The sequence below is a fragment of the Aquarana catesbeiana genome, linkage group LG09 (genome assembly GCF_042186555.1).
Source record: "Aquarana catesbeiana isolate 2022-GZ linkage group LG09, ASM4218655v1, whole genome shotgun sequence".
NCBI lineage: Eukaryota > Metazoa > Chordata > Amphibia > Anura > Ranidae > Aquarana > Aquarana catesbeiana.
In genome coordinates this window covers 322,718,939-322,734,976 of record NC_133332.1, presented here as the reverse complement: position 1 = coordinate 322,734,976, position 16,038 = coordinate 322,718,939, and the positions used below count along the sequence as shown (strand labels likewise).

The window sequence follows — 16,038 nt, the reverse complement described above, 5'->3', positions numbered from 1 at the left end:
GTCTACAAAAGTCCAACGGACGCCGACGGACTAAAGCTGGCTGGTAATCCGTTCGTGTGTGGGCTTCTCCGGACTTTCAGCAGACTTTTTCAGCCTCAAATCCGACGGACTTTAGATTTGAAACATGCTTCAAATCTTTACGTCGTAACTACGACGGACCCGAAATCCGCTCGTCTGTGTGCTAGTCCGACGGACAAAAACCCATGCTAGGGTAGCTATTGGCTACTGGCTATGAACTTCCTTATTTTAGTCCGGTGTACGTCATCACGTACAAATCCGTCGGACTTTTGTGTGGTCGTGTGTAGGCAAGTCCGTTCGTTAGAAAGTCTGCTGCAAGTCTGCTGCAAGTCTGCCGAAAGTCCGCCGGAAGTCTGTCGGACTTTTGTAGACGAAAAGTCCGACCGTGTGTACGCGGCATTAGAGCTCAGTCTACTAGATCTCTGGCTGCATCATGGGAAGAGAGATCCAAAGCTGCTGCCTGGTCCTCCTCTCATGCATTTATCAAGCATTATAGAGTCCAGATGCTCTCCAGCCAGGACCTCTCCTTTGGTAGGAAAGTACTTCATGCTGTCGTCCCTCCCTAAGGTATGGAATCTTGCTTATCCTCTCAAGTAGCTGTCCTGGAAGATGAAGGTGGAAAGCACCCGTTAGACTTACCGGTAACGGTATTTCCACAAATCTTCCAGGACAGCGTCTATATTCCCACCCTATTCTTTATTTACTGTTCTCCTTATTTAACCTGGTGGTGTTTTTAGTGAGATTCTGTTATTCCTCTGCCTGGTACATTTTTGGTGGAGGTTTACTTGATCTTCAAACACCTGCGGGTCAGAGGAAAAGAAGGGCCTTTTAAATTGTCTGATTTGTGTAGAGGGTGGAGCCAATCATCTCTCAAGTAGCTGTTCTGGAAGATTCGTGGAAATACCGTTATCAGTAAATCTAACGGGGCATATTGTGGTCGGATCTTTTCATGTCACACACTGGATGACATCACCCCCGATGTCTGGTGACATCATCACACCCTCCAGCCTTTGATGGGAGACCTGCAGACACCTGAATGTCACCAATCACATCCATTCTGTCATTGTCAGTTAATTATCATTGTTATTATCATCTCTTCTCTTTAAAGGCTTTCTTCTTTCCTGTTCATTCGTCTTTCCTCCCTCGCAGGATTCATCCTCTGAAGATATTTAACAACTTTAATGTAAAACTAGAATGACCTCATCAGTGTAATTACAGGCTGTACCCGCTGGTGATGGGCAGCAGATGTTCATGCCGGGTACAGAAGTCTGCCATTCTCATAATTGTTCTGATTGTACTTTGTGCCTCAGATATTCTGCCAGCAGCAGGCTTTTCTCTTCAATTGTTGGACAGATTATTATCATTAGGCCGGGATTGATGGTAATAAGATACGGATTCCCAAATATTAATAAATCCTGTGTGTTAGTAATGCAGCTTCCCCTGGGGGGAGCGGAGCTGCTCCTCTCATACATTGTGGATGTTCTGGAATCTTCTGTCTCTCACATTCATTGGCTTTTTTATACTCTTAAAGCAGCTTAAGGATTCCTCATTAGTAGCGCACACTGTGTATATATATGTATGTGTGTGTGTAGGTCAAAGCTCGGGATCCCCCATAGTCACCCTGTCGAAGGGCTGAGGTTGGGATCCCCTGTCGGAGGTTGGGATCCCCTGTCGGAGGTTGGGATCCCCTGTCGGAGGTTGGGATCCCCTGTCGGAGGTTGGGATCCCCTGTCGGAGGTTGGGATCCCCTGTCGGCGGACGGGACGTTGAGATCCCCTGTCGGCGGACGGGACGTTGAGATCCCCTGTCGGCGGACGGGACGTTGAGATCCCCTGTCGGCGGTCGGGACGTTGGGATCCCCTGTCGGCGGTCGGGACGTTGGGATCCCCTGTCGGCGGTCGGGACGTTGGGATCCCCTGTCGGCGGTCGGGACGTTGGGATCCCCTGTCGGCGGTCGGGACGTTGGGATCCCCTGTCGGCGGTCGGGACGTTGGGATCCCCTGTCGGCGGTCGGGACGTTGGGATCCCCTGTCGGCGGTCGGGACGTTGGGATCCCCTGTCGGCGGTCGGGACGTTGGGATCCCCTGTCGGCGGTCGGGACGTTGGGATCCCCTGTCGGCGGTCGGGACGTTGGGAACCCCTGTCGGCGGTCGGGACGTTGGGATCCCCTGTCGGCGGTCGGGACGTTGGGATCCCCTGTCGGCGGTCGGGACGTTGGGATCCCCTGTCGGCGGTCGGGACGTTGGGATCCCCTGTCGGCGGTCGGGACGTTGGGATCCCCTGTCGGCGGTCGGGACGTTGGGATCCCCTGTCGGCGGTCGGGACGTTGGGATCCCCTGTCGGCGGTCGGGACGTTGGGATCCCCTGTCGGCGGTCGGGACGTTGGGATCCCCTGTCGGCGGTCGGGACGTTGGGATCCCCTGTCGGCGGTCGGGACGTTGGGATCCCCTGTCGGCGGTCGGGACGTTGGGATCCCCTGTCGGCGGTCGGGACGTTGGGATCCCCTGTCGGCGGTCGGGACGTTGGGATCCCCTGTCGGCGGTCGGGACGTTGGGATCCCCTGTCGGCGGTCGGGATGTTTGGGATCCCCTGTCGGCGGTCGGGATGTTTGGGATCCCCTGTCGGGATCCCCTGTCGGCGGTCGGGATGTTGAGATCCCCTGTCGGGATCCCCTGTCGGCGGTCGGGATGTTGAGATCCCCTGTCGGGATCCCCTGTCGGCGGTCGGGATGTTGAGATCCCCTGTCGGGATCCCCTGTCGGCGGTCGGGATGTTGAGATCCCCTGTCGGGATCCCCTGTCGGCGGTCGGGATGTTGAGATCCCCTGTCGGGATGTTGAGATCCCCTGTCGGGATCCCCTGTCGGCGGTCGGGATGTTGAGATCCCCTGTCGGGATCCCCTGTCGGCGGTCGGGATGTTGGGATCCCCTGTCGGGATCCCCTGTCGGCGGTCGGGATGTTGGGATCCCCTGTCGGGATCCCCTGTCGGCGGTCGGGATGTTGGGATCCCCTGTCGGGATCCCCTGTCGGCGGTCGGGATGTTGGGATCCCCTGTCGGCGGTCGGGATGTTGGGATCCCCTGTCGGCGGTCGGGATGTTGGGATCCCCTGTCGGCGGTCGGGATGTTGGGATCCCCTGTCGGCGGTCGGGATGTTGGGATCCCCTGTCGGCGGTCGGGATGTTGGGATCCCCTGTCGGCGGTCGGGATGTTGGGATCCCCTGTCGGCGGTCGGGATGTTGGGATCCCCTGTCGGCGGTCGGAGCTTGGGATCCCCTGTCGGCGGTCGGAGCTTGGGATCCCCTGTCGGCGGTCGGAGCTTGGGATCCCCTGTCGGCGGTCGGAGCTTGGGATCCCCTGTCGGCGGTCGAAGGTTGGGATCCCCTGTCGGCGGTCGGAGGTTGGGATCCCCTGTCGGCGGTCGGAGGTTGGGATCCCCTGTCGGCGGTCGGAGGTTGGGATCCCCTGTCGGCGGTCGGAGGTTGGGATCCCCTGTCGGCGGTCGGAGGTTGGGATCCCCTGTAGTCGCACATGCGCCCCTCTGCTTAGCTGTCTAGGTAGTGTAGACTGACTGCCCTCTGAACTCTTGCAGCAGAGCCCAGTATGCCTAATAAAGTCCCAGAGTCTCTCCTCTGCTAAATCCTTCTGGGACCGCTAAGATGTTGAGATCTACAAACCCTGGGGGGGGGGGGGGGGGGGGGGGTAAAGTCATTGTGTGTTCACAGCATTCATTACTTTGTCCTATTATAGGCGATCCTTCTGGTTCTTATTACATCTCTAGCCTGTACCCCGATCCCCTGCCCACCCGCCTGCTCTTTATTTAGTCATACTTTGTGCAAGTTTTGTCACAGTTGACACTGCAAGCTGCTGCAGAGAGCGTTAACCCTGGGGGCCCCTATCAGAAGTTATTTTTGGGGGCCCCATAATGTGAATGGTGCAGTGTCTTTCCCTGCACGTGGAGGGACATCGAATGTTGGAGGTGTATTGTATATCCCTGGGGCCCCCATCAGAAGTTAGCCCTGGGGCCCCATGATGTGAATGGTGCAGTCTCAAGGAGGGACATTGAATGCTGGAGGTGTATTGTATATCTCTGGGGCCCCCCCTATCAGTAGTTAGCCTTGGGGCCCCCATCAGAAGTTAGCCCTGGGGCTCCTTGATGTGATTGGTGCAGTCCCATGAAGGGACATTGGAGGTGTATTGTATATCCCTGGGGCCCCCATCAGAAGTTAGCCCTGGGGCTCCTTGATGTGATTGGTGCAGTCCCATGAAGGGACCTTGGAGGTGTATTGTATATCCCTGGGGCCCCCATCAGAAGTTAGCCCTGGGGCTCCTTGATGTGATTGGTGCAGTCCCATGAAGGGACCTTGGAGGTGTATTGTATATCCCTGGGGCCCCCATCAGAAGTTAGTCCTGGGGCCCCCATCAGAAGTTAGTCCTGGGGCCCCCATCAGAAGTTAGCCCTGGGGCCCCTTGATGTGATTGGTGCAGTCCCATGAAGGGACGTTGGAGGTGTATTGTATATCCCTGGGGGCACAAAGCATGCGGCGTTCCTTTCTTGTGGTCTCACATATGAAGCTTTAGGCCAGATTTCTGTATTGAGCATTTAAGTGTGAAATGGAAACATCTGCTGTGATGTTGTAAAAGCCGGCATGGCCCGTCCTCTAATCCTTTTACCTTGACAGGTGTTACTCTCGGCGAGGGAGGAGGAGGAGGAGGCCGAGGTAAATCTGGAACCAAGCTTTTCCAGGACTTTCAGATTTTAAGTAGGATCTGGACTCACCCGTGGTGCCTGCAGCTGGACTACATTAGTAAGGAGAATAAGGTACGGCAGATATCATACTACATATTCCTGTCTCTGGTAAATGTTTCCCCGATAAACCATGCCAAATAGTGGGTAGAATTTCGGTGAAATAATGGAAATTTGTTTTTTTTTCTTTGTGCAGCGCTATAGATTTGCCTGCTGCTCTTTCATCTGTGATTATGTTCCTTTATATTTCATGATATATGCCCATTATTAAAGCTTTGTTTGGAATGATGTAAGCCAGACTTTTTCCAAGTGACTGAACAGATGTGTGCTGGAGAAATCCTTTGTGGTGACGTCATCATGCCTGTGTTCTTCTAGGGGTACTTTGATGAAGACAGCACCGAGGAGTTTGTGGTGTCCGACTCTGAAGAGTCCACTTCCACCCCCAGCTCCGAGGAAGATACACCGTAAGTACTGCACAGGGTCACCTGCCACCCTCCTCCAATCAGCACACAAAGGGTTACCGTATCTCCTCCTCCAATCAGTACAATACTATACAGCACACAAAGGGTTACCGTATCTCCTCCTCCAATCAGTACAATACTATACAGCACACAAATGGTTACCGTATCTCCTCCTCCAATTAGCACACAAAGGGTTACTGTACCTCCTCCAATCAGCACACAAAGGGTTACCGTATCTCCTCCTCCAATCAGCACACAAAGGGTTACCGTATCTCCTCCTCCAATCGGTACAATACTATTCAGCACACAAAGGGCTACCGTATCTCCACCAATCAGGATGACCTTATTCGGCACACAAAGGGTTACGGTCTCTCCTCCACCAATCAGTAAAATACTATTCAGCACACAAAGGGTTACCATCTCTCCACCAATCAGGATGACCTTATTCGGCACACAAAGGGTTACGGTCTCTCCACCACCAATCGCTATGGCGGTATTCGGCACACAAAGGGTTACGGTCTCTCCACCAATCGCTATGGCGGTATTCGGCGCACAAAGGGTTACGGTCTCTCCTCCACCAATCGCTATGGTGGTATTTGGCGCACAAAGGGTTACGGGGTCTCCACCAATCGCTATGGCGGTATTCGGCACACAAAGGGTTAGCGTCTCTCCACCAATCGCTATGGTGGTATTTGGCACACAAAGGGTTACGGTCTCTCCTCCACCAATCGCTATGGCGGTATTCGGTGCACAAAGGGTTAGGTCTCTCCTCCATCAATCGCTATGGCGGTATTCGGCACACAAAGGGTTACGGTCTCTCCTCCACCAATCGCTATGGCGGTATTCGGCACACAAAGGGTTACGGTCTCTCCTCCACCAATCGCTATGGTGGTATTCGGCACACAAAGGGTTACGGTCTCTCCACCAATCGCTATGGTGGTATTCGGCACACAAAGGGTTACGGTCTCTCCACCACCAATCGCTATGGCGGTATTCGGCGCACAAAGGGTTAGCGTCTCTCCACCAATCGCTATGGCGGTATTCGGCACACAAAGGGTTACGGTCTCTCCTCCACCAATCGCTATGGTGGTATTCGGCACACAAAGGGTTACGGTCTCTCCACCAATCGCTATGGTGGTATTCGGAACACAAAGGGTTACGGTCTCTCCACCAATCGCTATGGTGGTATTCGGCACACAAAGGGTTACGGTCTCTCCTCCACCAATCGCTATGGTGGTATTCGGCACACAAAGGGTTACGGTCTCTCCACCAATCGCTATGGTGGTATTCGGAACACAAAGGGTTACGGTCTCTCCACCAATCGCTATGGCGGTATTCGGCACACAAAGGGTTAGCGTCTCTCCACCAATCGCTATGGTGGTATTTGGCACACAAAGGGTTACGGTCTCTCCTCCACCAATCAGTAAAATACTATTCAGCACACAAAGGGTTACCATCTCTCCACCAATCAGGATGACCTTATTCGGCACACAAAGGGTTACGGTCTCTCCACCACCAATCGCTATGGCGGTATTCGGCACACAAAGGGTTACGGTCTCTCCACCAATCGCTATGGCGGTATTCGGCACACAAAGGGTTAGCGTCTCTCCACCAATCGCTATGGTGGTATTTGGCACACAAAGGGTTACGGTCTCTCCTCCACCAATCGCTATGGCGGTATTCGGTGCACAAAGGGTTAGGTCTCTCCTCCATCAATCGCTATGGCGGTATTCGGCACACAAAGGGTTACGGTCTCTCCTCCACCAATCGCTATGGCGGTATTCGGCACACAAAGGGTTACGGTCTCTCCTCCACCAATCGCTATGGTGGTATTCGGCACACAAAGGGTTACGGTCTCTCCACCAATCGCTATGGTGGTATTCGGCACACAAAGGGTTACGGTCTCTCCACCACCAATCGCTATGGCGGTATTCGGCGCACAAAGGGTTAGCGTCTCTCCACCAATCGCTATGGCGGTATTCGGCACACAAAGGGTTACGGTCTCTCCTCCACCAATCGCTATGGTGGTATTCGGCACACAAAGGGTTACGGTCTCTCCACCAATCGCTATGGTGGTATTCGGAACACAAAGGGTTACGGTCTCTCCACCAATCGCTATGGTGGTATTCGGCACACAAAGGGTTACGGTCTCTCCTCCACCAATCGCTATGGTGGTATTCGGCACACAAAGGGTTACGGTCTCTCCACCAATCGCTATGGTGGTATTCGGAACACAAAGGGTTACGGTCTCTCCACCAATCGCTATGGCGGTATTCGGCACACAAAGGGTTACGGTCTCTCCTCCACCAATCGCTATGGCGGTATTCGGCACACAAAGGTTTACGGTCTCTCCTCCACCAATCGCTATGGCGGTATTCGGCACACAAAGGGTTAGCATCTCTCCACCAATCGCTATGGCGGTATTCGGCACACAAAGGGTTAGCGTCTCTCCACCAATCGCTATGGCGGTATTCGGCACACAAAGGGTTAGCATCTCTCCACCAATCGCTATGGCGGTATTCGGCACACAAAGGGTTAGCATCTCTCCACCAATCGCTATGGCGGTATTCGGCACACAAAGGGTTACGGTCTCTCCTCCACCAATCGCTATGGCGGTATTCGGCACACAAAGGGTTACGGTCTCTCCTCCTCCAATCGCTATGGCGGTATTCGGCACACAAAAGGTTACGGTCTCTCCTCCAATCGCTATGGCGGTATTCGGCACACAAAGGGTTACGGTCTCTCCTCCACCAATCGCTATGGCGGTATTCGGCACACAAAGGGTTACGGTCTCTCCTCCACCAATCGCTATGGCGGTATTCGGCACACAAAGGGTTACGGTCTCTCCACCACCAATCGCTATGGCGGTATTCGGCACACAAAGGGTTACGGTCTCTCCTCCACCAATCGCTATGGTGGTATTCGGCGCACAAAGGGTTACGGTCTCTCCACCACCAATCGCTATGGCGGTATTCGGCGCACAAAGGGTTAGCGTCTCTCCACCAATCGCTATGGTGGTATTCGGCACACAAAGGGTTAGCGTCTCTCCACCAATCGCTATGGCGGTATTCGGCGCACAAAGGGTTACGGTCTCTCCTCCACCAATCGCTATGGCGGTATTCGGCACACAAAGGGTTACGGTCTCTCCTCCACCAATCGCTATGGTGGTATTCGGCACACAAAGGGTTACGGTCTCTCCACCAATCGCTATGGTGGTATTCGGCACACAAAGGGTTACGGTCTCTCCACCACCAATCGCTATGGCGGTATTCGGCGCACAAAGGGTTAGCGTCTCTCCACCAATCGCTATGGCGGTATTCGGCACACAAAGGGTTACGGTCTCTCCTCCACCAATCGCTATGGTGGTATTCGGCACACAAAGGGTTACGGTCTCTCCACCAATCGCTATGGTGGTATTCGGAACACAAAGGGTTACGGTCTCTCCACCAATCGCTATGGTGGTATTCGGCACACAAAGGGTTACGGTCTCTCCTCCACCAATCGCTATGGTGGTATTCGGCACACAAAGGGTTACGGTCTCTCCACCAATCGCTATGGTGGTATTCGGAACACAAAGGGTTACGGTCTCTCCACCAATCGCTATGGCGGTATTCGGCACACAAAGGGTTACGGTCTCTCCACCAATCGCTATGGCGGTATTCGGCACACAAAGGGTTACGGTCTCTCCACCAATCGCTATGGCGGTATTCGGCACACAAAGGGTTACGGTCTCTCCACCAATCGCTATGGCGGTATTCGGCGCACAAAGGGTTAGCGTCTCTCCACCAATCGCTATGGTGGTATTCGGCACACAAAGGGTTAGCGTCTCTCCACCAATCGCTATGGCGGTATTCGGCGCACAAAGGGTTAGCGTCTCTCCACCAATCGCTATGGCGGTATTCGGCGCACAAAGGGTTACGGTCTCTCCTCCACCAATCGCTATGGCGGTATTCGGCACACAAAGGGTTACGGTCTCTCCACCAATCGCTATGGCGGTATTCGGCACACAAAGGGTTAGCGTCTCTCCACCAATCGCTATGGTGGTATTCGGCACACAAAGGGTTAGCGTCTCTCCACCAATCGCTATGGCGGTATTCGGCACACAAAGGGTTAGCGTCTCTCCACCAATCGCTATGGCGGTATTCGGCGCACAAAGGGTTAGCGTCTCTCCACCAATCGCTATGGCGGTATTCGGCACACAAAGGGTTAGCGTCTCTCCACCAATCGCTATGGCGGTATTCGGCGCACGGTCTAAGTGTGTTCCACCAACAAGAACGATTCTTTTCTGTTTATCGTCTTCTGCCAGAAATTCACTTAGCAATAACGTCATGTGAGCGATCATCAGGAATTAGTCAAACAATCGAAGATAAATGCCAACTGATTTTTCTTGTGGCTTCGCCCGGCGTGCCAAAATGTGAATTAAGTGACGAATCGGGCCGCCGTACACATTTTTCCTTTATTACTAAAACAATCCGCCAGTCCATAGACTGCAACAGACCGTAACCCGTGTATACAGATCTCCAAATGTATAGAACACAGAATTCAAACCAAGCCGTGTCCCCATTATTACTACTAAACCTTTCTAAAATGACAGATCGGCAACGCTTAGTGTGGTACAAGGTTCAAAGAATCTCACATGAACAATACATCTAGATATACAGAATCTCACAAAAGTAAGTACACCCCTCAGTGACATTTGTGTAAATCTTTTCTTCTCTCTTTTCATGTGACAACACTGAAGAAATGACACTTGTCTACAATGTAAAGTAGTGAGTGTACAGCTTGTATAACAGTGTAAATTTACTGTCCCCTCAAAATAACTCAACACACAGCCATTAATGTCTAAACCGCTGGCAACAAAAGTCAGTACACCCCTAAGTGAAAATCTCCAAATTGGGCCCAAAGTGTCAATATTTTGTGTGGCCACCATTATTTTCCAGCACTGCCTTAACCCTCTTATGCATGGAGGTCACCAGAGCTTCACAGGTTGTCACTGGAGTCCTCTTCCCCTCCTCCATGATGACATCACGGAGCTGGTGGATGTTGGAGACCTTGCGCTCCTCCACCTTCCGTTTGAGGATGCTCAATAGGGTTTAGGTCTGGAGACATGCTTGGCCAGTCCATCACCTTTACCCTCAGCTTCTTTAGCAAGGCAGTGGTCATCTTGGAGGTGTGTTTGGGGGCGTTATTATGTTGGAATACTGCCCTGCAGCCCAGTCTTCGAAGGGAGGGGATCATGCTCTGCTTCAGTATGTCACAGTACATGTTGGCATTCATGGTGTCTCCAGGGTGGAGGAGAGAGAGTAGAATGTCTCCAGGGTGGTGGAGGAGGAGACAGTAGAATGTCTCCAGGGTGGAGGAGAGAGAGTAGAATGTCTCCAGGGTGGTGGAGGAGGAGACAGAATGTCTCCAGGGTGGTGGAGGAGGAGACAGAATGTCTCCAGGGTGGTGGCGGAGGAGACAGTAGAATGTCTCCAGGGTGGTGGCGGAGGAGACAGTAGAATGTCTCCAGGGTGGTGGCGGAGGAGACAGTAGAATGTCTCCAGGGTGGTGGAGGAGGAGGAGACAGTAGAATGTCTCCAGGGTGGTGGAGGAGGAGGAGACAGTAGAATGTCTCCAGGGTGGTGGAGGAGGAGGAGACAGTAGAATGTCTCCAGGGTGGTGGAAGAGGAGGAGACAGTAGAATGTCTCCAGGGTGGTGGAGGAGGAGGAGACAGTAGAATGTCTCCAGGGTGGTGGAGGAGGAGGAGACAGTAGAATGTCTCCAGGGTGGTGGAGGAGGAGGAGACAGTAGAATGTCTCCAGGGTGGTGGAGGAGGAGGAGACAGTAGAATGTCTCCAGGGTGGTGGAGGAGGAGGAGACAGTAGAATGTCTCCAGGGTGGTGGAGGAGGAGACGACAGTAGAATGTCTCCAGGGTGGTGGAGGAGGAGACGACAGTAGAATGTCTCCAGGGTGGTGGAGGAGGAGACGACAGTAGAATGTCTCCAGGGTGGTGGAGGAGGAGACGACAGTAGAATGTCTCCAGGGTGGTGGAGGAGGAGACGACAGTAGAATGTCTCCAGGGTGGTGGAGGAGGAGACGACAGTAGAATGTCTCCAGGGTGGTGGAGGAGGAGACGACAGTAGAATGTCTCCAGGGTGGTGGAGGAGGAGACGACAGTAGAATGTCTCCAGGGTGGTGGAGGAGGAGACGACAGTAGAATGTCTCCAGGGTGGTGGAGGAGGAGACGACAGTAGAATGTCTCCAGGGTGGTGGAGGAGGAGACGACAGTAGAATGTCTCCAGGGTGGTGGAGGAGGAGACGACAGTAGAATGTCTCCAGGGTGGTGGAGGAGGAGACGACAGTAGAATGTCTCCAGGGTGGTGGAGGAGGAGACGACAGTAGAATGTCTCCAGGGTGGTGGAGGAGGAGACGACAGTAGAATGTCTCCAGGGTGGTGGAGGAGGAGACGACAGTAGAATGTCTCCAGGGTGGTGGAGGAGGAGACGACAGTAGAATGTCTCCAGGGTGGTGGAGGAGGAGACGACAGTAGAATGTCTCCAGGGTGGTGGAGGAGGAGACGACAGTAGAATGTCTCCAGGGTGGTGGAGGAGGAGACTACAGTAGAATGTCTCCAGGGTGGTGGAGGAGGAGACGACAGTAGAATGTCTCCAGGGTGGTGGAGGAGGAGACGACAGTAGAATGTCTCCAGGGTGGTGGAGGAGGAGACGACAGTAGAATGTCTCCAGGGTGGTGGAGGAGGAGACGACAGTAGAATGTCTCCAGGGTGGTGGAGGAGGAGACGACAGTAGAATGTCTCCAGGGTGGTGGAGGAGGAGACGACAGTAGAATGTCTCCAGGGTGGTGGAGGAGGAGACGACAGTAGAATGTCTCCAGGGTGGTGGAGGAGGAGACGACAGTAGAATGTCTCCAGGGTGGTGGAGGAGGAGACGACAGTAGAATGTCTCCAGGGTGGTGGAGGAGGAGACGACAGTAGAATGTCTCCAGGGTGGTGGAGAGAGTAGAATGTCTCCAGGGTGGTGGTGGAGTCAGTCGGAGGAGGTCTCCAGGCCTTTACATTGACCTTGAACACATTTTATTAGACTGTTTTTGTATCCAGACCGTCTGGACTTTGATTAAATGGAACTTGCTGACTTTGGTTCTCTGCTTCCGGAATACTTTTAGTAAACCTTGTTGTGCAACCTATGACTGTCCAGGTGCTGCGCAGTCCTCCAGCCTGAAGGAATGAGACGGATTTAATGGAGTTTTTAGAAGTTGTTACAATGAAATAAACAGCCTATAATTATGTTTAAAGGGTGAAGCAACCAAAGAAAAAAGGCAGGAACTCGAGCAGTTCCAGCGATGAGGATAGTGACAGAGACGTGGAAGTCATTAAGGTGTGGAATTCCCGGTCCCGGGGCGGCAATCCAAAGGACTCCAAGGAAGAGGTGCCATCAAAAGCACCTGTGCCCAAGGTGGAAGAAAGTGAGTTGGCCTCCTACAATAACGCTGTGCGTGGGCTCTCGCTGTGACAGGACGCAGTGAGAGTGTCTAGATATAAAAATGTAAAGAATATTTATTTACATAAGTGAACTACCGGCCAACCACGAAATACTCCGATAACCAACAAATCTGGCAGATGGTTCAACAGCCAGAGGAGTTGTTTCTGTCCATCCAGGGGATGTGGTGGTAGCATGTTTTATGACCTGACCGGTCACTCTGGCCATTCATTATACCCTACCCATGAGTGGCACAGAACTGAACTGATTGGTCACCATGGGTGTTAATTATGTCTCACCCAAGGATGACACATGCCTGATATGCTTGGTCACCATGGGGGTTCAATATGTCCCACCCAAGGATGACACCAGTTTGATATTACTCACAATGGGGGTTCATTATGTCCCACCCAAGGATGACACAGGCCTGATATGATTGGTCACCATGAGGGTTCAATTTGTCCCACCCCAAGTATGACAAAGACCTGATATGATTGGTCACCATGGGGGTTCAATTTGTCCCACCCAAGGATAACACAGACCTGACCTCACTGGTCACTTTGGAGGCCTTTCTCTAGTTGTAAATGTTCCCTCAGGTCAGATTTGGTTCAGGTTGTTGATAGATCGGGAAATCTATGCAGTGTAGTCCTTTACCTCCTTGTCTTTTCTTTCCTCATTATTGGCAAAGCCACATCGTCCTCCGGCCCTGGTAGCCCATCTCCCGACTGGTACAAAGATTTTGTGACCGAAGCAGATGCTGGTGTGTTGGAACATTCCGGAAAAATTAGCCTTCTGTTTGAGATTCTTCGCATGGCAGAGGAGCTCGGGGACAAAGTGTGAGTTCTTATTGCTGACTTGTGTTCTGTATAGACTTTCCTGTATGTGTGGATTGTACACGGATTGTACAACGCAATACTGAGCAATCTACTGAGGTCAGGAGACCAGCCCTGCATTGTATGACCCTCAATAGTTATCTGCTGTAATATCTGCTCCCAGCAATGCTTGGTGTAGAAGAACGTGTTGAAGCCACCCACAGACATGAGATACTGGTCAGGCGATCTGCACAACTATGCAGTAAATAAACTCCTATCATCATCTTAGCCAAGCTTGCATGTACAGTGCCTTGAAAAAGTATTCATACCTCTTGAAGTTTCACACATTTTGTTACAACCAAAAACATAAATGTATTTTATTGGGATTTTATGTGATAGACCAACACAAAGTGTCACATAATTGTGAAGTGGAAGGAAAATGATAAATTATACAAATAAATATGTGAAAAGTGTGGGGGAGGGGGATTTGTATGGCGCCCCCCGGAGTCAATACTTTGTAGAACCCCCTTTCTCTACAAGTCTTTTTGGGGGTGTCTCTACCAGCTTTGCACATCTAGAGAGGAACATTTCTGCCCATTCTTCTTTGTAAAATATCTCAAGCTCTGTCAGATTGGATGGAGAACATCTGTGAACAGCAATTTTCAAGTCTTGCCACAGATTCTCAATGTGATTTAGGTCTGGACTGTGACTGGGCCATTCTAACACATGAATATGCTTTGATCTAAACCATTCCATTGTAGCTCTGGCTGGATGTTTCGGGTCGTTGTCCTGCTGGAAGGTGAACCTCCGCCCCGGTCTCAAGTCTTTTGTAAACTCTAACAGGTTTTCTTCTAAGATTGTCCTGTATTTGTCTCCATCCATCTTCCCATCAATTCTGACCAGCTTCCCTGTCCCTGCTGAAGAAAACCATCCCCACCACATGATGCTGCCACCATCATGTTTCACGGTGTGGATGGTGTGTTCAGGGTGATGTGCAGTGTTAGTTTTCCCCACACATAGCGTTTTACTTTTAGGCCATAAAGTTGAATTTTGGTCTCATGTGACCAGATCACCTTCTTCCACATGTTTGCTGTGTCCTCCACATGGCTTCTCACAAACTACAAACAGGACTTCTTATGACTTTCTTTCACCAATGTCTTTCTTCTTGTCACTCTTCCATAAAGGGCAGATTTGTGGAGAACACGACTAATAGTTGTCCTGTGGACAGATTCTCCCACCTGAGCTGTGGATCTCTGCAGCTCCTCCAGAGTTACCATGGACCTCTTGGCTCTTCTCTGATGAATGCTCTCCTTGCCCGGCCGGTCAGTTTAGGTGGACGGCCATGTCTTGGTAGGTTTGCAGTTGTGCCATACTCTTTCCATTTTCCGATGATGGATTGAACAGAGCTCCGTGAGATGTTCAAAGCTTGGGAGATTTTTTTATAACCTAACCCTGCTTTATACTTCTCCACAACTTTATCCCTGACCTGTCTGGTGTGTTCCTTGGCCTTCATGATGCTGTTTGCTCACTAAGATTCTCTAACAAACCTCTGAGGGCTTCACAGAACAGCTGTATTTATACTGAGAAGAAATGACACACAGGTGGACTCTATTTACTAATTAGGTGACTTCTGAAGGCAATTGGTTCCACTAGATTTTAGTTAGGGGTATCAGAGTAAAGGGGGCTGAATACAAATGCCCCCCCCCCCCCCACACTTTTCACATATTTATTTGTATAATTTATCATTTTCCTTCCACTTCACAATTATAAGCCACTTTGTGTTGGTCTATCACATAAAATCCCAATAAAATACATTTATGTTTTTGGTTGTAACAAAATGTGGAAAATTTCAAGGGGTATGAATACTTTTTCAAGGCACTGTATCTGCTCTGAACACATTGCCGCCCGTCCGGCAGATCCATTCAGGATGATCAGTGTGGGGGTGGGGTCTATAGAGTGCCCATAGTGGGCAGATCATGTGATGCTCATCTCTTGTATTATCCATATATCTGTAGTCTATGGAGAGACCTCGGCTGTCTTTACTATCCACATGCTACAAAATACTTATTGCCTGGCTGTCCGTGCATGCGCCGTTCCTGGCATTGGAACGTTCTACCCTATAGTGACTTCCCATTCACAGACCTGCTATGTACTAACATTGATGTCTTCTTGTAGGTTAGTTTTCAGCCAGTCTCTCATATCGTTGGACCTGATTGAAGATTTTCTGGAGATGGCGAGCATGGATAAAATTGAGGAAGGAAAAGAAGGTGGAAAAGAAGATGGAAAAGAAGGCGCAGAAGAAGAAAAGGAGGAAGCTGCTCAACCCAGACCGGTTATTTATAAAGGTGCCTAGGAAGGATTACCGGGGGGCAAAGTCCACTGCCCTGGTTCGGGGGGGGGGGGGGGGCTCTACTGGGATCGTGCCGGAGCCTCTGCATTTAGCTTTTGGCATCAGCCAGTTACCTGTCCTGACAAACGGAGGATGTTATAGGGGGACCCTCTATATTATCCATAGAGAAGTGAC

General features: G+C 51.6%; 1 protein-coding gene across 1 annotated transcript in view; it reads left to right on the top strand.

Moving 5' to 3' along the window:
- LOC141108861 (transcriptional regulator ATRX-like) overlaps positions 1 to 15,873 on the top strand; it is a 43,890-nt gene extending 28,017 nt beyond the window's left edge. The window contains exons 5-9 of the mRNA XM_073600832.1: positions 4,697 to 4,836; positions 5,137 to 5,225; positions 12,519 to 12,689; positions 13,386 to 13,538; positions 15,690 to 15,873. Of these exons, the coding sequence (XP_073456933.1) occupies positions 4,697 to 4,836; positions 5,137 to 5,225; positions 12,519 to 12,689; positions 13,386 to 13,538; positions 15,690 to 15,867 (731 nt within the window). The 3' untranslated portion in view covers positions 15,868 to 15,873. The remainder of the gene's footprint in view (positions 1 to 4,696; positions 4,837 to 5,136; positions 5,226 to 12,518; positions 12,690 to 13,385; positions 13,539 to 15,689) is intronic.
- The last annotated feature ends 165 nt before the right edge of the window (positions 15,874 to 16,038 follow it).